The sequence below is a fragment of the Schistocerca gregaria genome, chromosome 1 (assembly GCF_023897955.1).
Source record: "Schistocerca gregaria isolate iqSchGreg1 chromosome 1, iqSchGreg1.2, whole genome shotgun sequence".
NCBI classification, from domain to species: Eukaryota; Metazoa; Arthropoda; class Insecta; order Orthoptera; family Acrididae; genus Schistocerca; species Schistocerca gregaria.
In genome coordinates this window covers 1,209,115,168-1,209,138,142 of record NC_064920.1, presented here as the reverse complement: position 1 = coordinate 1,209,138,142, position 22,975 = coordinate 1,209,115,168, and the positions used below count along the sequence as shown (strand labels likewise).

Below are 22,975 nucleotides of genomic sequence, written 5' to 3'. Positions count from 1 at the left end.
GCGAGTTCCGACTGATGTAAGGGCACCACAACGCGCCAGATCTGAATCTGATCGAACATATTTCGGATGTGACTGAGTTCATCGCCCACCTCCCTGTGATTTACGGGAATTAGGTGATTTGTTGTGCAGACGTGAGGCCAACTCCCTCGAGTGACCTATCAGGCCTCATTTCTTCCACGCCACTATGTGTCGCCACTGTTATTCTTGGACGTGCCAGCTATTAGATAGGTGGTCGTAATGTTTTGGCTGATCAGTACAAATGTCAGAGTAATGTTCCATAATAATATAATGATCTAAAAAACTGTATCTATCGTGCCTGTCTGAGTTTCCATACCAGACTTAATATTCCGTCTCTTGCTCTCATTGCATAGTTTACATAATACGACAGCTCTCAGAATAAAGACTTGCCTGCATGCAAACAGGCAAAGCACGTGGATTACATTATAATTTATATAATCACCATAACTAGAGTAGAATGATACATGCATTGATGTACAAAACTCTCTGATTAGTATATTTCCGAGAAATAAGATAGAAACAGGCGGAGGTGGCAGGGCTTAAGAAGGGTATGAAGATGTGATTGAACCACTAAAATATTTTGTTGTGAAGGGCTGTTTCGTTTCTCTGGCAGGTAAAATACTAGGCTTCGCTTGGAGGAGAGGAGTCGTATGGGGAGGGTTGGGGTGGCAAGAGAGGGAAAAGGATGGGAAGAGGAGAAGGGAGAGAGGAAAGAGTAGAAGTGAGAGGAGAGAGAATGGAGGAGTTGATGGAGAGGAGTGTTGATGTCATGAGGTCGAGGTCAAAGGCCACTGATGACATAATGGATTTCCCTGCTAAGGATTGTAGGCAACCAAAACTCATTATCATCATCATCATTATCGTCATGTTCTTCATTTGAAGGGTTAGACTTTTGCCTGTTCTGAACTCACAAACAAAATCATTGCCATCTGTTCCAAAGTCTTCCAATTTCTCTTTTCCCATCAGGCTTGTACCTCCAGAAGTTCTGGTGAATTGTGTGCCCTGGCATTTTCACGAGGGTTTGTCTTCAATGTTCATGATAGTTTTGAAGTTTCATTATTCATGTAGAAAATATTTAATTCTGTTCTATAATGTTCGCTCTGACCTGTCTCTTATAGCGCAACTCCAGACCTTCCTTAGGAATTTCATCTCTGCTACTTTAATTTTATTTTCTTATTCTTTATGGTAACTCAGCTTTCGTTTCCACAGGAAAAGCAGGAACTGCTATCACTTTTCAGAATTTCATGATGGGCTCTTTTTGTGCTTTATTGCCCAGGGTTTTGCTAATGGTACAACAGTTATTTTCGAATCCATGTATTTCATCTTCAGTACCAGAGTCAAAATCAAAACTTTTCTTAACGCCTAAGTAAGAGAGTTAAGAGAGTTGTTCTAAAACCGAATCACTCAAACAATTTTTGATCTACTGGGTGCTTTCCTCAGAATGTCGTCAGCACTCAATACTTCATGGGAATGAAGAGGTAACTGCGTTGCACAAAATGATATTTTTGAATCCGTGTTGGTTATGTATCAATAAGTAATTTTCTTCAAGGTGATTCATAATATTCGAGTACAGTATATGCTCAAAAATCCTGAAGCAAAAGGAGGCAGCCATGCAGCCCATTGCTTCTTTTGCCTTCCACCCAGTGTCACGAGGGTCCACTTTGTGTCCCACACACTTTCGAGCGAGAATGGACTGGTCAGGCGTTGTCTACCAGAAGATGCAGTGACAACCAGGTCACTAGGGTATTACAATGGTACCAAAGGTGTCACCGGACTTTTCAATGGCATCGCAATATTGCCGCAGCTTTGAACTTAAGTCAGAAGCCAGTTGAATGTGTCCAATGCAACTTATGGCTATTTACAGACGGGAGCCAATCCTCCTTATCATTTCGTACAGTGTAAACAGTTGATATACAATCTCAAAAAATACGAACAAAACAGTCAAGATTATCTTAGAAAGAGCAAGCAGAGGCCTCAACAGAGAAAATTGCCTTACTGTGGTGGAGATGTACGCAATATACATACAAACTCTAAAATCTGTTCTGCAGCTTTCTCATTATAGCCTGAGACTGCAAGGTCAGTAAGCTCCTGAAATAGATATAAATTTCTCTACGGAAGACAGATGTATCAATAGTTTACTAGAAACTCTGCTTACCAAAAAATTACTGCGGGAAATAAATGTGCAATCTCCATCATATCTGAACTGATCTAAACTATATGCTGTGCAAGAACACGGGATTTAAACGTAGAAGCATGACATGGCGCTACTGACAGTGGAGGATTATGTGAGGAAGCTGCCTCGCACTACAACATAGACTAAATTTACGCAGAAAACAAGAACTCGGAGTAATTTGCTAAACAGTAGTTTACATAGTAGAATACACAAGTATAGTTCATTTCTTCGCAAGTATATAGTACATTTCTTCACAGAAGTATGAAAAAAACCAGAGATTCAATTAAATTACTCTGTATCAGACAAGCACTGCTGCTGCTAGAGCTACAGGCATGTGCTCTCACCCAGCCTCTGTTGCCAATAGTCACCCAATTCAAACCGAGTCATGTGATGGATATTATGGCAGTTCTAAATGCGAAAAATTACATGAGGAAGCCACCTTACACAAGGATATGCATAAAAATCTGTGCAAAAACATAAACTTACACTAATTTTCTAAAAAATACACAGGTAAAATTCAGCGAAAAAAACACAAACAGAACTCAATTATTTTTGTGTTGTCTACGTATTTTGCAGATATATTAGAATGTTTCAACATTTTAGACGTTGAAAATAATTAATTTATAAATCTGTTGCACTTTCAACAATGGAGATATCTGTTGGTGACAATGAGAACTACACATGGTACAAAAAATGGACTTTTCATATGCAACCATCTATTGGTGACAGAAATAAGCTCAAAGAACATTGTGATACAAAGAACAAACTTCCCTCGTTTTGTACAGTGTACCTGTCTGCTGGTGACAGGAGCAACTGGGGTACGAAGCAGGACTCAATTAAATTTCACATTTTCAGGGTTTGTGGGATAGTGTTTATGGTAAAACTCATTTTCAACAAATACAAATTCCTGATTCATTATTTATATTTTACAAGCAAATGTTGGTTTTTAATTATTTATAGATAAATATGATGTCTACTTGTTCCACAATTGCTTCATGAATGATATGCTTCAAATGAAATTTACCAATGTGACTGGTGATCCAGTCCTCAAGGGAATTTTTGGAAGTCAGTAATATGAGCTTAGTTCATAAAATTTCTGGCATCTTTGGGTATTTTAGGCATTTCAGATATTTTATTGTATTTGGCTACAGAGTGTGGTTGTGGGTAAGGGCTTGTGGGTCATGGGATGTTTGAGCTGTCATATCCCTATCTCCTCCCCTTCAATGGCCTTTTCTTATTTATTGTGTGCTCTTCTTTTGTGATATGTTCCACATTCCAGAGGATCTCCTCACTACGGATCGACTGGAACGAAAAGTACATCTAATCTAATCAGACGCAACTGACTTTCATAAGATCTCTGTCTGCGACATCCATGTTGATTAATAAAGCGCTCTATTAATATTTTGTTCTACAAAGGTAGTAAATTACGAGCATAAGTTCAACATCTGATTGGCGTCCTTGATATAGGCCTATAACTATTTGTATCTGTCTCCTCCTGAATCGGAAATCGACTGGATTTTCTTCTATCACTTACTACTTTCGTTGTTCCACCCATGTACAGTACACTTCCGAAGAGGAAGAAAATTCTTTCCCATAGTCTACATTGAATCTTACAAGTCATCAGATTCAGACACCTTTCTGCTGGTGAATAATTTTATGTAATTTTCTATTCCGCTACCTTTTATCACAACATCTACTATTTCAGATTTTAAGCGATGGAAGGAGGAACCATGTTACAGTCTTCCAAAGTGAAACTATCTCTGAAAACAAAACGCAGTATTTCGGCCAAATTCTTTCAATTCGGGATGTTCCTCTTTTGTGAGTTTCATGTTTGAAACGCCTACTTTCCTTAATCCTCTCCTCTGTCCAAATTGGTTTACAAACCACTTTGCATTCACCGTCATGTTACAGTGTTCAAATATATACTAGAAGACAAACAAAAAAAAAAAAACGACGCACCACGAAGAACTTATCGGAATGGTAGATGTCGTATACATGTACAGACAAACAAATTATTACAATTTCAGAAAAAATTGGATGATGTAATGGACAGAAAGAGTGACATAAAATGAGCAAGTCAATAACGAGTTGATCCACTTCTGGTCCTTATAAAAGCAGTTATTCGGCTTGGCACTGATTGACAGAGTTGCTGGATGTCCTCTTTGCGGATATCGTACCAAATTCTGTCCAATTGACGTGTTAGAGCATCAATATCCCGAGCTGGTAGAAGGGCTCAATTCAATTGAGGAGAGATCTGGCGACCTCGCTGGCCAAGGAAGCGTTTGGCAAGGATGAAAACAGGCAGTAGGGGCCCTCGCCGGAGGTCGGGCGCTATTTTGCTGAAACTTAAGCCCACGAATGGCAAACCATGAAGGGCAACAAAATTGGGCGTAGAATATCGCCGATGTACCAGTGTGTTGTAAGGGTGCCGTACATTGTACCAGTGTGCTGTAGAGATGCCGTACATGACAACCAAAGGGGCTCTGCTGACAAATGAAATAGTGGCACCCGAGACCATGACTCCTGGTTGTCAGCCCGTATGACGGACTTCAGTCAGGTTGATACCCCATTACTGTTCAGGGCATCTCCAGACACCTCTTCGTCGGTCATCAGCGCTCGATTCGAAGTGGGACTCACCACTCAAGACAATTCTACTCTAGTCGATGAGATTCCAGGTCGAATGTGCCTGACATCACTCCCAACAGGCTTTTTGGTGTACAGTGGCCAATGGTAGTCGGCCCCTAGGAGGCACCCTAAGTTCATTCCCCTTACTGTCAGCCGCCAAAGTGTACAGTTTTGCATTTTCAGTCGATATCTGTATGAGTATCGATTTATGATCAGTTTGCATAACTCCATCTTGGTAGGTCGAATTTTTTTTCTTATAGTGTTTGGGGCCTTGCAATAAGCGATATATATATATATATATATATATATATATATATATATATATATATATATATATATATGCCTACTCATTGCTCTGTCAGTCACTACTCGCCATATTCTGTTCTTATAATATAAGAGACTTGTGGTAGCATATGAGCTCTGTAATATTATAAACAAAGTAGAAAATGAATAATTATAATTCTCTTACAGAAATACAAGGTTTCAATGCGATACGGAATCTCGGTGGTTTGCCACTGCCTTTCCTTGTCCCCAAGAAAAGTTCTCAATTCGAGTCTAGTTGTGACCATAATATCGCCTTCATATTTGTCACCCATTTCCCAGGGACTAACACCACATAACTTCCATCCAGGAAACTTACTATCAGCTGAAATAAAAGAGAATTAACTGATTAGTTTTAATATTTAGCATCATCAATCGGAAACATGTATAGAATATTACATGAATATTAAGATAAAACTCCATATAAATATTGAATGATGTTGCAACTTGAAATACAATTCTAAAACAATCGTTCATGCTTCTTGCTCATATCTAAAACAGCTTTAGTCTACAACTGAACAGCTGCTGAGGGAAATTAAATATAAAAACAAATTGTGGACTTACAGCACCTAATTTTAAACAGGTGAGTCTTCGATACCAATGACATATCGTATTTCATAGTTCAATAAGAAACATATCTCCAGCGCTTCAAGCCTTAGGAATCAATAGGGATGATTTTGAGGAATACGAATTATTCGTCGATTTGGGAAGGTAATGACGGAAAATTTAGTGTTTTCTTCTTTTATTATATCTGAAGATATGAACTGTATCATAATTCTTGTGTTTCTCTGTTATGAGGCTTTTTATGCTGCAAAAATGATATGGAACTAACTATTCTCAAAACATAATCAATGATTGTCATTACGTACAATAAAATAAACAAAACTCCTAACTTGAAATGCAAAACGACAGTCACAGAGCGGTGTAATATATTTAGCAATATTGGTCCAGCTTGTCTTTAAGTAAAAGTCCTCCAGACTTAACACAGTTATTATTCAGTTCAAATCCTGAGTTTCCTTCAGAAATATTTTTAATCATTTGCTGCTCCAGAACTAGCGGTCAAATCTTCATAGCAATAAAGTTTGATATCAGAGAAACAGTCATAAGATGAGTTAACAACAGTTCTTTTCGAATCTACAGTAATGCTACGACACTAATTGGAAACAGTCGTAAAAACTATGACTCAGGTAGACAGTGATAAAACACTGAAGTGTATTTATGTGTCTACTGCAACTGTAAATCGGAACCTCCAATCATATTCGTGCTTTGGTCAGAAGTTCGACTTATTTTTTATTACTTTAATGAAATTTAAATTCAGTTACGACACAACAGTCTAATGTTATTTTAAAAGTTAATTTGAAGCTGATTAAAGGTTAATAGTTGTAAATGTAAAAAATTATATTTGTTAGCGCAGAATATTAAGCCATTACTCTACTGAGTGAAGAACGAATCTGTAACAAACACAGGCATTATGAGCGGCGAACCGATTTTTTTTGTGGCAGTGAGACAGATCGTCAGTCGTTAATAACAAAAAATGGACGAGATACCCGCTGAGTTTAGGTATATATTCCGCCCCTGAGCTATGATTTCCATAGGCTGCATCTCAATTCTATACTGTGTTCAAACTTAGTTAAAAGCAAAAGCAATATAATCAGTTAATAGTTACATTTAAACTACCAACTATTAGGGGTTCGTTGGGGTTCGTTTCCTTTATGGGAAATTTTTTTAAGGTATTTCAGATCAGGTTCACGGTTAAAAGGAATCATGGGTTTGCTTACAAGTTGTTGAGAATTTTGACAGGAGCACTAGGTAATAGTTGGCAGAAACAAGAGAAAGGAATAGATTGCATTGTGCATAGGAAGCGTTGAGAGGAAAACCACTGAAGGCAGCATGAGATCAAATAGGCAAAAGGACAAAACCCAAAATAAATCCTTGGAAAGCACCTGAGATCCCGAATGTAACTGACAAATGGAGAAAATGTAAAAATGCAGCAAATGAAACAGTAAGGAATTATATATGTCTAAAAAGTTAGACTGACAGACAGTACAAAACAGGCAAGGAATTATGCCTAAAAACCTAATGCAAGGCTTTAGATGAATACCCTGTGTAGTAGGGTTATACAAGGAACATGAGAAGAATATTTCAGAAAGGGAAGATGATTTTAATGAAGATGGCCTGGCAGATGATATAACGTGAGAAGGATTTCACACAGCACTGAAAAGCCTAAATCGAAAAAAGCCCAATGGAAGAGACTGTTTCCTACATAATAATTGAGATCCATAGGAGAGCCAGCCAAGACAAAATTGTCCCACATGGTGAGCCACATATATGAGACATCAAGAATAATGTAATAATTCCAATCAAAAAAGGGGAGTTCTAACATTTGTGAATATTACAGACCTGAAAGTTACATACTTCATGCTTGCTAAATAAGCAAGATTTTTTTACAGAATAGTGGAAAAATTGGGAGACACCAACTTTCACGAAGATCAGTTTGGGATTCAGACAAGTAAGAACATCTGAAGTAATACTGACTCTAAGACTTGATCTTAGAATATAGATTAAAAAAGACAAACTTCCATTTATAGGATTTGCATATTTAGAGAAAATTTTTGGTAATGTTGCATTAAAATAGAGGAGTAAAAGTTTATAAAGAACATATTACCAATGACACTCCACTTTAAAGAGTGTATGGTTATGAATGGCGAACAGTAGTTGAGAAGGCAGTGAGACAGCAGCCCATCACTGATGCTACTCAGTCTATACATTGAGCAAGCTGTGAAGGAAACCAAAGAGAAATTTGAAACAGGAATTAAAATTCGGGTGGAAGAAATAACAATGTTGAGGTTTTGTAATGGCATTGTAATGGTCTGAGAACAGCAAAGGAAGTGGAACAGCAGTTGAGTGGAATGGACAGTTTGTTGGAAAGAGGCTGTATAAAAGAAAAATGAAACTAGGTTTTGTAGATCAGGAAATACTGAGGGTATTAATTCCGGAAAAGATATACCAAAAGTAGTAGACGAGTTTTGCTATTTGATAAGCAAAATCAAAATAATTTATGATGACAGAAGTAATGGGAATATAAAATGCAGGCTGGCAATAGCATCAAAATAATTCATGAGACGTTGAAGTATGTTAACATTGAATATAAATGTTAGGAATTATTATCTGAATGTATTTGTCTAGAGTATGACATTATACAGAAGTGTAAAGTGAACAATAAACAGCTAAGACACGCAGATAATAGAAGTTTCTGAAATGTAGTACTAAGGAAAAATACCCAAGATTACATGGGTTGAACAAACAATTAATGAGGGGATTTGTAACAACATAGCTCTAATGCTCTATTGATTTATTTTTGCCTTTTGTTTTATTTAATGTTATATCGTTGAGTATCTGTAAATGTATTTGAATCGATAACATAAAATTGTATACACCTTTCTTCGTTAAAACTTTGATCTCGTGGTTTGATTATATGCAATGTAGTATATCTGTCATTTAAATTCTTTGTCTCCATTGGAGGGAGGCAAAATTTACTGTATACATTTGGAATTTGGGTGAATAATTTTTTGTAGAAATACTAATATGTGCAAATGTTCTGTTTTATTTAAAATGTTTGTTTGCTGTTATGTAAACTGCTGACCTTCACTCAGGATTCTTAGTTATGTGGTCTGTAAAAGGTAGGGTGGTTTCTTCTCGGGTACGGAACTTGGTAGTGCGCGCAAATTGTGGTTGGCCTAGGTACAAAAGGTGGAACCAAGAGCCAGTTGGGGACGAGCTACCAAACTGTGCACTGCCCATGTAAAGGTTGTATACTGTGCTGGTTCCAAGAGAGGCTTCTCCTGCCGCTTACCAATGCCTTGGATGCATGGATAAATAGCTGGAAATATTCTGGAATCGGTATCTATCATCGCCACCAAGGAGGTACAGAGTCCAGCAATTCTGCCTGCAAATCCACCTACCAACATGCAGCTACCACCACATTGCGCAATCATTATAATGGAGCACTATAGTAATGTACAGTGAAGGATCAGCTCATTGGATGTTTTAGTGTGCACAAATATAAGGTAACTTATAACTGAATTCATGTACCTACCTCTCAGGTTCCTCTCCATTTGAACTATGATTACCGATTGTCCTAGTTCATGGAAAAAATGAAAGCTTCCCAATGATAGAAACAGTCTAATTTAAAGTTTTTTTGCAGTTTCAAAGTCAGATATTTAATCATTTACTTGAAAGTAGAAGACTGTGGTAATAAAGACAATTTGCTGTTTCTTTTAAAAATTAAAATTCTTAAAACTGAGGCTTATAAAGTTTTGCTTAGTTAATGATGATAGTGCTGCCTGTAGTAAATTTTAAAAGGCGAGTCAGTTTCTTATAAATTTGTCAACACTGTGTCTCACTGCAGTAAAAGTCGTGAATTGCAGTTGTGGAAAGTTGGACGCTTGCTAAGCACTAGTTTATTTTCGGTATTGAAAGTGCATATTAATAGAGTAATAAGATCCACAGGTTATCCTTTACCACTATTTATGAAAACAATAATTTCTTTATTCAAAAGACAGTGAGAAGAAACATGTTAGTGAATTCCATTTCACTTTCATTCTAAATAGAATAGTATTTAGTTGAGAGATATTTAACCTGTGACCAGTTCATAATTTTGCAATGAACTACGTTTATAATTTTATGTCAGCTAGGAAAATATTTGAACAATAGTACTGAACCTATGTCCAATTAATGATTCTGCAGTGAATATTAATAGCAATGTTATAAAGACCATTTAGTTTGAATAAGCCCTGAATGTAATACTGTTTTTCGTTATCTGTTACATTTATGCAAATAGTTTGTTCTGATCTGTTAGCTTCCAATCTTAGCCGTGAACATATGCAGATGTCAGAGATCGTTGCACTGACGTGTGGCGAAATATAGCTTGTGTTTGTCTGTTAAAGTTACTCATACTTAATTTCTTGAACAAGAATGTCAGTCATCCTCTTCCCTAATTAGGCTGGCGACCGTTTTCCTTGTTCTTTGAACAGTGTAGATAGGTAAAATAGTGTTTGTACTGTTCAAATATTTAAATAATTCTGACTTTCATTTCCGATAAGCCACCCCCGTTAGGTACAACACGGTCAACATAACAAAATTCCTCCCAGAGGGTAACACTGCTCTGTTGCTTTATACCATAATTACTCTAACAAAATAGTTTCATTTTAGAAATTGTCTCCAACTTTAGGGTTACGGTATAGCAGTAGCAGTCGGAAGTGTTATACGTGGCTTTTCCGTGATAGGACTACTTTGTTCTGTTGGGGGATAGTACTTAATAAACCAAACTTGGTAATTGATTGCATAAGCTACACAAATGCGGTTGCAGTGTTATAGATTCTAAATCGAATATGAAAAAAGAGAAAGTTGTGGCACATCTATACTAAAAGAAGGACCCAGTTGACAGGACATATCCTGTGTAATCAATGAATAGTGAATTCTGTAATGAAGAGAAGCATGGAGGGGGAGAGGGTATGGGGAGAATTTTAGAGGAAGAATAAGGTTCGAATACAATAAGCACATTCAAATAGATGTCAATTACAGTAATTAGACAGCTTTATCAAACCATTTTTCAAACTAAAGACCACAGTAACAACAATAGTCACGTACCTATGCTTAATTTCAGTCCTTGTTTGCACTTGTTAAAGAAATCTTCTTCTGTGCCTTTAGAGGACTGTAGCCTTGTATAACATGATTGTAGCCTGTATGACGTGAGATACAGCAGCTGCCTGGTAAATGCTAATATGATAAGTTCAGATAACATAGTAAATAAACTAAAAAAAAGGGAGAAGGAATTGCATGTTATGAGATATATGCAATATTGGTATTAACATTTATAAATAAGATTTTTAACCTAAAAATTCAAAAACAATTTGAAACATAAGCAGGAGCTGGAGACTCTCATCGGGGTAGTTCCTTTTCTAGATTGCCGCACAGATGACAATATGGTGGATATCGAAATAGATGACAGAGGGATAGAAAAATAATTAAATTCGCTCAAAAGAGGAAAGTGTGCTGTACCTGATATGATACCAGTTCGATTTTACACAGAGTACGCGAAGGAACTTGCCTCCCTTCTTGCAGCGATGTACCGTAGGTCTCTAGAAGAGCGTAGTGTTCCAAAAAATTGGAAAAGGACACAGGTCATTCCAGTTTTCAAGAAGGGACGTCAAACAGATGTGCAGCAGTATAGACCTATATCTCTAATGTCGATCAGTTGTAGAGTTTTGGAATAAGTATTATGTTCGAGTATAATGACCTTTCTTGAGACTAGAAATGTACTCCGTAGGAATCTTCATGGGTTTCGAATAAGACGATCTTATGAAATCCAACTCGCGCTATTCGTCCACGAGACTCAGAGAGCCATAGACACGGGTTCCCAGGTAGGTGCCGTGTTTCTTGACTTCCGCAAGGCGTTCGATACAGTTCCCCGCAGTCGTTTAATGAACAAAGTAAGAGCATATGGACTATCAGACCAATTGTGCGACTGGATTGAAGAGTTCCTAGATAATAGAACGCTTCACGTCATTCTCAATGGAGAGAAGTCTTCGGAAGTAAGAGTGAGTACAGGTGTGCTGCAGGGGAGTGTCGTAGGACCGTTGCTATTCACAATATACGTAAATGACCTTGTGAATAACACTGGAAGTTCACTGAGGCTTTTTGCAGATGATGCAATGGCGTATCGAGAGGTTGCTACAATGGAAAATTGTACTGAAGTGTAGGAGGATCTGCAACCAATTGACACATGGTGCAGGGAATGCCAATTGAATCTCAATGCAGACAAGTGTAATGTGCTGCGAATACATAGAAAGAAAGATCCTTTATCATTTAGCTATAATATTGCATGTCAGCAACTGGAAGCAGTTAATTCCATGAATTATCTGGGAGTAGGCATTAGGAGTGATTTAAAATGGAATGACCATATAAAATTAATCGTTGGTAAAGCAGACGCTAGACTGAGATTCATTGTAAGAATCCTAAGGAAATGCAGTCCCAAAACAAAGGAAGTAGGTTACAGTTCACTTGTTCTCCCACTGATTGAATACTGCTCGCTGGTGTGGGATCCATACCAAGTAGGGTTCATAGAAGAGATAGATAAGATCCAACGGAGAGCAGCGCACTTCGTTACAGGATCATTTAGTAATCGCGACAGCGTTACGGAGATGATAGATAAACTCCAGTGAAAGACTCTGCAGGAGAGACGCTCAGTAGCTCAGTACGGGCTTCTGTTGAAGTTTCGAGAACATACCTTCACCGAGGAGTCGAGCAGTATATTGCTCCCTCCTACATATATCTCGCGATGAGGCCGTGAGGATAAAATCAGAGAGATTAGAGCCCACACAGAGGTAAACTGACAATCTTTCTTTCTACGAACAATACGAGACTGGAATAGAAGGGAGAACCGATAGAGGTACTCAAGGTACCCTCCGCCACACACCGTCAGGTGGCTTGCGGAGTATGGATGAAGATGTAGATGTAGAAATAGCTTTTACCACAGTCATAGACATATTGTCACACTTACTCGCTGCACTCCTTATCTCTAAAGAGCGAGGTGATGAACTAGCCAAAAGTAGGTTAAAAAAATGGCTCTGAGCACTATGCGACTTAACATCTGTGGTCATCAGTCTCCTAGAACTTAGAACTACTTTAACCTAACTAACCTAAGGACATCACGCACATCCATGCTCGAGGCAGGATTCGAACCTGTTTCCATAGCGGTCACGCGGTTCCAAACTGAAGCACCTAGAACTGCACAGCCACACAGGCAGCGAAATTAGGGTTGAACACATTAGATAACTTTCACAAATGAAAACAATAATGCATAGAGAAACTTGTAGGAAGTCTTTATCCAATACTAGATATCGAATAGCTAATAAAGATGACTGTGCTGATTTCTTAACATCTAGCACAAAATATATTAAAAATTTAATGCAGAATTTGTGCATGCAAGTAACTATACATTACTACACAAATTTAAAATAAGTATGTTTATAACCTGGGACGAGCTGGCAGTAGAAAGAAATGGGACCTCTACATCTACATCTAGATCTTCAGACGATCTGAAGTTAATGGCAGAGGGTACGTTCACTTTACCAGTTATTAGGGCTGTTCCTCATTCTATTAAAGTAAGGACTGCCGGAAGAATGAATGTTTAAATGCCTTTTGTGTGGACTGTCATTCGTCGAATCTTGTCCTCACGGTACATACGGGACCGATTGTAAAGGATGTGGTAGAATGAAGGAGATACAGAAATACCATCAAACTTCTGTTCAGTTTAACTTTCGCCTGCATTCTCAAAAATTTTAGAAAAGATGATAAATATCTATCTTCTTAACCATCTGACCACAAATAAAATATTATCCACATCGCAATTCAGTTTCGTGAAGGGTTCTGATATTGAGAAGGATTTCTACACATACAGTGTTCATTAATTAGAGGCTATGGGTGTATTCTGTGATTTGTCAAAATGATTTTACTGCGTAAATCAGAATATCCTTCTAAGTAAATCAGCATATTACATTGTAATAGAAAATGCTACAAAATGGGTGAGATCCTATATATCTGGTTTGCTCTTACTTTTTATTGTTTATATCAATCATATTGCATCAGTAACATTACCAGAAGCCACGTACGTTTTGTTTGATGACAGAAATATTGCAGTAAATAGTAAATCTAATATAACATTAGAAAGATCGACTAATGAAAGTTTCATGGACATTCATAAATGGTTCCTAGCCAATTCTCTGTCACTAAACGTTGAAGAACCTACTATATGATGTTCAGAACTTGTTAAAGGTTTCCTGCTAGTGTATGCCTAAAATAAGACGACAAGAGGGTAGAATAAGTTGAGTGTGTTTGGATTACAGGTTGATAACAAATTCAACTAGGAGGAGCATATCACAGAACAGCTGAAGCACATAAAGAAATATCTATTTGCTATGCGAATGTTGTCAGACATAAGTGATATAAAAGTAAAGAAGCTAGCCTACTATGCTTACTTTCATTCCATAATGTCATACTCAAGAACTTCTTGCAGACAGCTGTTTAAGGGACTGGGGATATTAACTATTGCTTGTCAATATATTTATTCCATAATGAAATATGTCATTAAAATATATCTTTTTTTCCAACTAACAGCTCATTTCATGGGATCGATGCTAGAAATAAGAATAGCTTTCACAAAGATTTAAAGACACTTACTTTGTTTCTGATAGGTGTCCACTATTTGGCGATACGAGAAGAGTCAGGAGTTATTGGTGACCAACTCCCTTTACTCTAATGACAAATTTCTTAGCAGAACTTATTGATCCATATGTGTTATTAATAATATCACATAATCTGAATACTATGTGCAATCTGATTTCTGAACAATTTTTTTTGTTATCTGATATGACTATCTTTGCCTTGTAATATATTTGCTTTGATATCCGTATTACAGTCTTCAATATTTTGAAGTATTTCTTGTTATATGCTGTAGCATCAACATCACAACTGTTTCGGATTGACAGACAGAGTTTTCTTTTTGTTTTACAAGATACCCCTATTCCTTGAGTAATTCATGGCTTCTTTGTTGACTTTGCTCTAACCTTGGTTAGTTTTGGGGGAAAACTGTGTTCAGGTAAGGTAAACACTTTATTAGCAAAAGTGTTTTTTTTTCATTCATGTCATGAGCACTGTAAACATCAGTCCAGTGAATGTCTCTGAGGAGTGTCCTAAAATAATAAATTTTTGGCTTATTGTTTATCCTCTTGAGCTCAGATTTAACAGATTTTATATCCTGTCCAGTATTAACATTTAACAGAAGGAACTGCATGTCATGGTCTGAGAGGCCATTGACTATTGGTTTTGTAATATAATTTTGTTCATTGGACTTTTCTATAAAGATATTATCAGTGGCTGTTTGTGAGCAATTGGCTACCCTAGTGGGGAACTTTACAGTTGGACTTAAGTTGAGTGATAGTGTTACTAACTCAAATAAGTTCTTATTTGGAGAGTCTTTAAGGAAATCTACATTTAAATCCCCAGAAACCACTATTTCTTTTTTTGTTGTTGTTAAATGGGCCAGTACAGCTTCAAGGAGGTTTATGAACAGAGTAAAGTTACCGACAGGTGCTCAATATAAACTTAAAATTATGAAGGATTTTGTGTGCAATTCTACCTCTGTTGCACATGCTTCCATGTGCTGTTCTAGGCAAAATTTATGAATGTCTATTTTCTTAAATTTATGACAGTTCCTGATGAATGTGGCAACTCCTTCTTTCTCCATTTTTGCTCTACAAAAGTGAGATGCTAACCTACACCATGTAAGACTTAATAGTTCTATACCAATGGTCACGTGATGTTCAGAGAGGCAGATTATGTCAGCTTGTTTGAAGACTCTAATTCATCTATGCAGATAAGGAATTCATTAATTATATTTACAGTCCTCGAATATTTTGATGCAAGAAAGATAGCTAACATTTCACACTGACTGAGTTAAAATTGGGTAGAGTTGTAATGTCTGCTGACTGTTTAAAACTCTTAACCAATAGCTGTTTATGCTGATGTAATATGCTAGAATTATGTTTTTTGGTTTCTATCTCAAACTGAAAGTTTGTCTCAGTCCTAACCTCTCTTAAAATTTGGTTTCTTTCTGTCCTCACTACCCTAAAAAAGGGTCTTTTCTGAACGCTATAACCACTGGTATTTTACCACTCATGACAGTGCCTCCCCCCTTTAACTTTCGTGCTATTCTCCGAGATACTTTACCCTTCCTTTTCCTGTTGAGGTGAAGACCATGCCTAGTATAATCCCATTTATTGAAGGAATCAACAGCAACCACACCAATGTGTGACTCTGCACCAGACATAGGCAGCCGTTCCAACTCCAAGTTAACTCTCTTGACAGAAGAGTTCAAATGAGGTCGGTCATGGCGCCCAAGAACAGATACAAACTCAACACTAGTATGCTTCTATGCTGATGGAATCTTTGCCAGGCCACACTCTATATTGTGCCCACGATCTGTCAATACTATTCCCTGCCCCACCCACTATAACCCCAGTGTCTTCCTTAGTGAAATGTTTGCAAAGTGATCCTAAATCCCCTGTCACCTGCTCCAGACCAGCACTGTTTTAAAAAAATCGGTGACCTGTTATTGTGATCCTAGTACATCCCACAAAAGTTGGCCAACACCTCTTCCATGGGAGCTACCTAATAACAACACTTTCTTTCTCTATACTGATTTCCCTACATTGTTGCTTTTCAATTTGCTGCAGAAAGATTGTTGTGCCCTGTCTACACCTGCAACTTCTTTAGGCTCACCAGCTTCTACCTGATGCAACAGGTCAAATCTATATTCAACATTCACCACGAATCTGTGAGACAAAGTTCTAGGCCCTGTTCCTCCTGTTGCCTGTTTCCACTTCCCACTTCTCTTTACCCTTCTACCTCCTTGAACAGTCAAAATCTCCCCTTTCTTTGTCTAACTCAGCCCGAAGGGCGGCAATTTTCCCCTCCTGTTCTAGTATCTTCCTACCTTTGCTACAAATCCCACAAAACCATTGATGAGTCTTATTTACTTCCCCTATTTCCACGCCACTAAAGTCACCCACATGAAGAAAACTATAGCACCCATCACACCAAAGCACCGACCTAACAATTCTACGGCAAGTCAAGCACTTTTTACTCATGACAAACGTAATAGCTTATTAAGAATAAGTCAGTTAAATTACAGATAAACACGGAAATATGGTTCCATAAATGTGGCCAGTACGCAACCGTGTGTAAACAAAAACTACAGTGCAGAGTTTCTGAAACAACAACTTAAAATTTACGCTACTTTCCGGAAATGTGAGGCAAATAATGAAGCGGTATGCTACAGTTAAATTGCTGGAGAGAGCAAAGAACAACTAAACACTGTGGCAAAACGTAAACAGAAAATACGACTGTACAATCTTTCCGCGTTTTCTGCTATATTACGTAAAGAAAAATGAAATCTGTAATGGTACGCTTAAAAGGCACTCTAATACACCTTTTTACCATGTGATCAGTACTAAACTACATGTTTTTATAATCTAAAATGACTTATCTTTACAAGAACACCAAAATTCGCGCTAGTCGCCTGGCTGCAGGCCTGCCAACCCTGGAAAATCCCAGGGACCAATATTTTGATTGCCACCAGCGGCAGGCCGATGACGTAATGGGTAGGCGACAGGAACGTCAGAGGTAATGACCTCACACAGGAGGAAAACTGTTACCTAGTGTTTGCAGACTGAGACCATACAGATTAAACCTGCTAGCGATGCCCTTTGTAAAGAAGGCACCTATTAAACAGCACAGAGGTTCCATAATAGAAAATAGAAGGGTGTAGGAGAATGACACTGTAAAACAGTTTGGAAATTTAGTAGTTTTTAGTGAAAGGGAAAGCTATAAAGATCGCAGGAACCGTATTAAGAAGTAACTAAATACAGAAAGTGAAGACTCAGATCAGGTGGTGGGGGTGAATCAACACTACAAAACAAACGATATGATACCTATAGACAATGGAATTAGTACTATAGAAATACAGAAGGGATAGGATGAAAGTGTTGAGGAATTTTTGAATAAAGTGAATCGAGTAATTTCAGAAAGTGAAGACGAAGAATCAGGAGAGGAAAAGATAGGGTAATGTAAATAGTTCTGACTGCAGTGTAGGAAGGATTGCAGAAACAGAGTAGATTAGATTAGATTAATACTAGTTCCATGGATCATGAATACGATATTTCGTAATGATGTGGAATGAGTCAAATTTTCCAATACATGACATAATTAAGTTAATTTAATAACATAATTAAGTTAATATAACAACTTTTTTATTTTTTGTTTTATTTTTAATTTTTTTCTTTTTTTCTTAATTTATATCTAAAAATTCCTCTATGGAGTGGAAGGAGTTGTCTTTCAGACATTCTTTTAATTTCTTCTTAAATACTTGTTGGTTATCTGTCAGACTTTTGATACTATTTGGTAAGTGACCAAAGACTTTAGTGGCAGTATAATTCACCCCATTCTGTGCCAAAGTTAGATTCAATCTTGAATAGTGAAGATCATCCCTTCTCTAGTATTGTAGTTATGCACACTGCTATTACTTTTGAATTCGGTTTGACTGTTAATAGCAAATTTCATAAGAGAGTATAATTACTGAGCAGCTACTTTGAATATCCCTAGATGCTTAAATAAATGTCTGCAGGATGATCTTGGGTGGACTCCCGCTATTATTCTGATCACACGCTTTTGTGCAATAAATACTTTATTCCTCAGTGATGAATTACCCCAAAATATGATGCCATATGCAAGCAATGAGTGCATATAGGCGTAGTAAGCTAATTTACTAAGATGTTTATCACCAAAATTTGCAATGACCATTATTGCATAAGTAGCTGAACTCAAACGTTTCAGCAGATCATCAATGTGTTTCTTCCAATTTAATCTCTCATCAATGGACACACCTAAAAATTTTGAATGTTCTACTTTAGCTATATGCTTCTGATTAAGGTCTATATTTATTAATGGCGGCAAACCATTTACTGTACGGAACTGTATGTACTGTGTCTTATCAAAATTCAGTGAGAGTCCGTTTACAAGGAACCACTTAGTAATTTTCTGAAAGACATTATTGACAATTTCATCAGTTAATTCTTGTTTTTCAGGTGTGATTACTATACTTGTATCATCAGCAAAGAGAACAAACTCTGCCTCTTCATGAATATAGAATGTCAAGTCATTAATATATATTAAAAACAACAAAGGACCCAAGACCGACCCTTGTGGAACCCCATTCTTGATAGCTCCCCAGTTTGAGGAATGTGCTGATCTTTGCATATTATGAGAACTGCATACTTCAACTTTCTGCACTCTTCCAGTTAGGTATGAATTAAACAATATGTGCACTGTCCCACTCATGCCACAATACTTGAGCTTATCTAGCAGAATTTCATGATTTACACAATCAAAAGCCTTTGAGAGATCGGAAAAAATCCCAATGGGTGGTGCTCGGTTATTCAGATCATTCAAAATTGGATTGGTGAAAGCATATATGGCATTTTCTGTTGAAAAACCTTTCTGGAAATCAAACTGACATTTTTTTAGTACTTCATGGTTACAGATATGTGAAGCTACTCTTGAATACATTACTCTCTCAAAAATTTTGGATAAAGCTGTTAGAAGGGAAATTGGATGGTAATTGTTGACATCAGATCTATCCCCTTTTTTATGCAAATGTATAACAATAGCATATTTCAGTTTATCAGGGAAAATGCCTGTTCCAGAGGGCTATTACACAGGTGGCTGAGAATCTTACTTACCTGTTGAGAACAAGATTTTAGTGTTTGCTGGAAATACTATCAATTCCATGTGAGTTTTGCTTTTAAGCAGGTTTATTATTTTCCTAATTTCAGAGCGAGGAGTGGGTGAGATTTCATTTGTATCAAATTGCATAGGTATGGCCTCTTCCATTAACAGCGTAGTATCTTCTAATGAACACCTGGATCCTACTATATCCACAACATTCAGAAAATGATTATTAAAAATATTTTCAACTTCTGACTTTTTGTTCGTAAAGTTTTCATTCAATTTGATGGTAATACTGTCTTCCTGTGCACTTGGTTGACCTGTTTCTCTCTTAATAATATTCCAAATTGTTTTAATTTTATTATCCAAGTTGCTGATTTCAGACACGATACACATACTTCTGGATTTTTTAATAACTTTTCTTAATATAGCACATTACTTTTTATAATGTTTGATAGTTTCTGGGTCACTACTCTTTCTTGCTGTCGGATACATTTCCCTTTTCCGGTTACGAGATATTTTTATACCCTTAGTAAGCCATGGTTTGTTACGTGGTTTCTTACGAGTATATTTAACTATTTTCTTGGGGAAGCAGTTTTCAAATGCATTTACAAAAGTGTCATGAAATAAATTATATTTTAAATTGGCATTAGGTTCACGGTACACTTCATCCCAGTCTAACTGCTGTAGGCTTTCACTGAAATTTGCAATTGTTAAATTGTTGACTGAACATACTACCCTGGAGGACTGTTTAGCACTGCTGAATGGAGCTACGTCATATATTGTAACTAGCTGTGCACCGTGATCAGAAAGACCATTCTCAACAGGCTGAACATTTACCTGGTTAAACTTATCTTGGTCTATAAAGAAGTTATCTATCAGTAAGCTGCTATCCTTTACCACCCGAGCAGGAAAATCAATAATGGGTGTCAAATTGAAAGAACCGAGTAATACTTCAAGGTCATTTTTCCTATTACTCTCTTTCAGAGAATCTACATTGAAGTCCCCACAAATAATAATTTGCTTCCCCATGTCTGACAGATAGCACAACAAGGAGTCCAAATTTTTCAGAAATAGATGAAAATTTCCTGATGGGGACCTATATACAGTTACAATTATAAATATGCCTTTATTGAATTTAAGCTCACAGGCACATGCTTCTATATGTTTCTCCATATTTTCTGTAATTACATGTGCAGATAGCTTATATCCACTTAGATTTACCTTATCCATATCAGTAACAATGTGATGCTTAGACAGGCATAGTATATCTGTTTCATCCTTAGCTTCTAAATCTTCTAAACAAACCAGAAGCTCATCTATTTTATTCTTTAAACTCCCAATATTTGATGAAATATACTTATATTATTTTTAATTATACTTTTATGAGAACCTTTCCTAGGCTCACATTTGCAGTACTCTCCTGTCTGAGTTTCTCATTGTGCTTAGGCCTAGTTCCTATACCAGTGGTCACATGGTGTTCAGAGAGGCAGATTATGTCAACTGGGTTGGGTGACTTTAATTCAGCAATGCAATTACCAAGGACTGAGATACAACTTGGTGGAGATAAAATTTCTGGTGATTGGTGAAAATTCATAATTGACAGCTGTGATTGGTGATCCAATGTGCTAGAATTGTTGTGCTGTTTCATTTCTTTCCTAAACTGAAGATTTGTTTCAATCCTGACCTCTTGTAGAACTTGGCACCTTTCTGTCTTACCTATCCCAAAAAAGGTGCTGCTCCAACACCTGTAACCACTGGTATTTTACCATTCACGGCAGTGCCTCCCGGCCGTGAATTTCCTGCTCTTACCGCAGCCAGTTTCCCCTTCCCTTACCTGTTGAGATGTAGGCCGTGCCTGGTATAGTCCCACCTACTGAGAGAATCAACAGGAACCACACCAATATGAGCTCCCGCACCCAACCCAAGCACCCGTTCCAACTCAGAATTAACTCTCCCAACAGAAGAGTTCAAATGAGGCCAGTCATGGCGTCTCAGGACAGATACAAATTCAACATTGTTGTGTCTCGATGCCGACGCAATCTTTACCAGGTCACACTGTGGAATACGCTTTTTCAAACTTTGAAGGTGGCAGGGGTAAAATAAAGGGAGCAAAAGGCTATTTACAATTTGTATGGAAACCAGATGGCAGTTATAAGAGAGGAGTGGCATGAAAGGGAAGCAGTGGTTGGGAAGGGAGTGAGACAGGTTTGTAGCCTCTCCCCGATGTTATTCAAAAAATGTCTCTGAGCACTATGGGACTCAACTGCTGTGGTCATTAGTCCCCTAGAACTTAGAACTACTTAAACCTAACTAACCTAAGGACATCACACACATTCATGCCTGAGGCAGGATTCGAACCTGCAACCGTAGCAGTCGCGCGGTTCCGGACTGCACGCCTAGAACCGCGAGACCACCACGGCCGGCCCCGATGTTATTCAATATGTATATTGAGCAATCAGTGAAGGAAACAAAAGAAAAATTCGGAGTAGGTATTAAAATCCATGGAGAAGAAATAAAAACTTTGAGGTTCGCCGATGACATTGTTATTCTGTCAGAGACAATAAAGGACTTGGAAGAGCAGTTGAACGGAATGGACAGTGTCTTGAAAGGAGGATATAAGATGAACATCAACAAAAGCAAAACGAGGATAATGGAATGTAGTCGAACTAAGTCGGGTGATGCTGAGGGAATTATATTAGGAAATGAGACACTTAAAGTAGTAAAGGAATTTTGCTATTTGGGGAGCAAAATAACTGATGATGGTCGAAGTAGAGAGGATATCAAATGTAGACTGGCAATGGCAAGGAAAGCGTTTCTGAAGAAGAGAAATTTGTTAACATCAAGTATAGATTTAAGTGTCAGGAAGTCATTTCTGAAAGTATTAGTATGGAGTGTAGCCATGTATGGAAGTGAAACATGGACGATAAATAGTTTGGACAAGAAGAGAATAGAAGCTTTCGAAATGTGGTGCTACAGAAGAATGCTGAAGATCAGATGGGTAGATCACATAACTAATGAGGAGGTATTGAATAGGATTGGGGAGAAGAGAAGTTTGTGGCACACCTGACTAGAAGAAGGGATCGGTTGGTAGGACATGTGTTGAGGCATCACCAATTTAGTATTGGAGGGCAGCGTGGAGGGTAAAAATCGTAGAGGAAGACCACGAGATGAATACACTAAGCAGATTCAGAAGGATGTAGGTTGCAGTAGGTACTGGGAGATGAAGAAGCTTGCACAGGATAGAGTATCATGGAGAGCTGCATCAAACCAGTCTCAGGACTGAAGACCACAACAACAACAATAACAACAACTCTATACTGTACCCAGGATCTCTGTCGATACTGTTCCCTGGCCCTCCCACAATAACCATATCAGATGAGGAGGAGGAAGAAAACGGTGATGCTTTTTATATTTTGAGCGGTTTAGTGGAAGCTGCTAGTAATAGAAATAAGTTGAAAGAGGATCCTGTAAATGTACATGTAATTGCCACAG

General features: G+C 37.6%; 1 protein-coding gene across 1 annotated transcript in view; it reads right to left on the bottom strand.

Moving 5' to 3' along the window:
- LOC126284828 (hatching enzyme 1.2-like) overlaps positions 1-22,975 on the bottom strand; it is a 116,989-nt gene that overhangs the window by 45,684 nt on the left and 48,330 nt on the right. Inside the window, exon 3 of the mRNA XM_049984050.1 lies at positions 5,286-5,462. Coding sequence (XP_049840007.1) covers positions 5,286-5,462 — 177 coding nt within the window. The remainder of the gene's footprint in view (positions 1-5,285; positions 5,463-22,975) is intronic.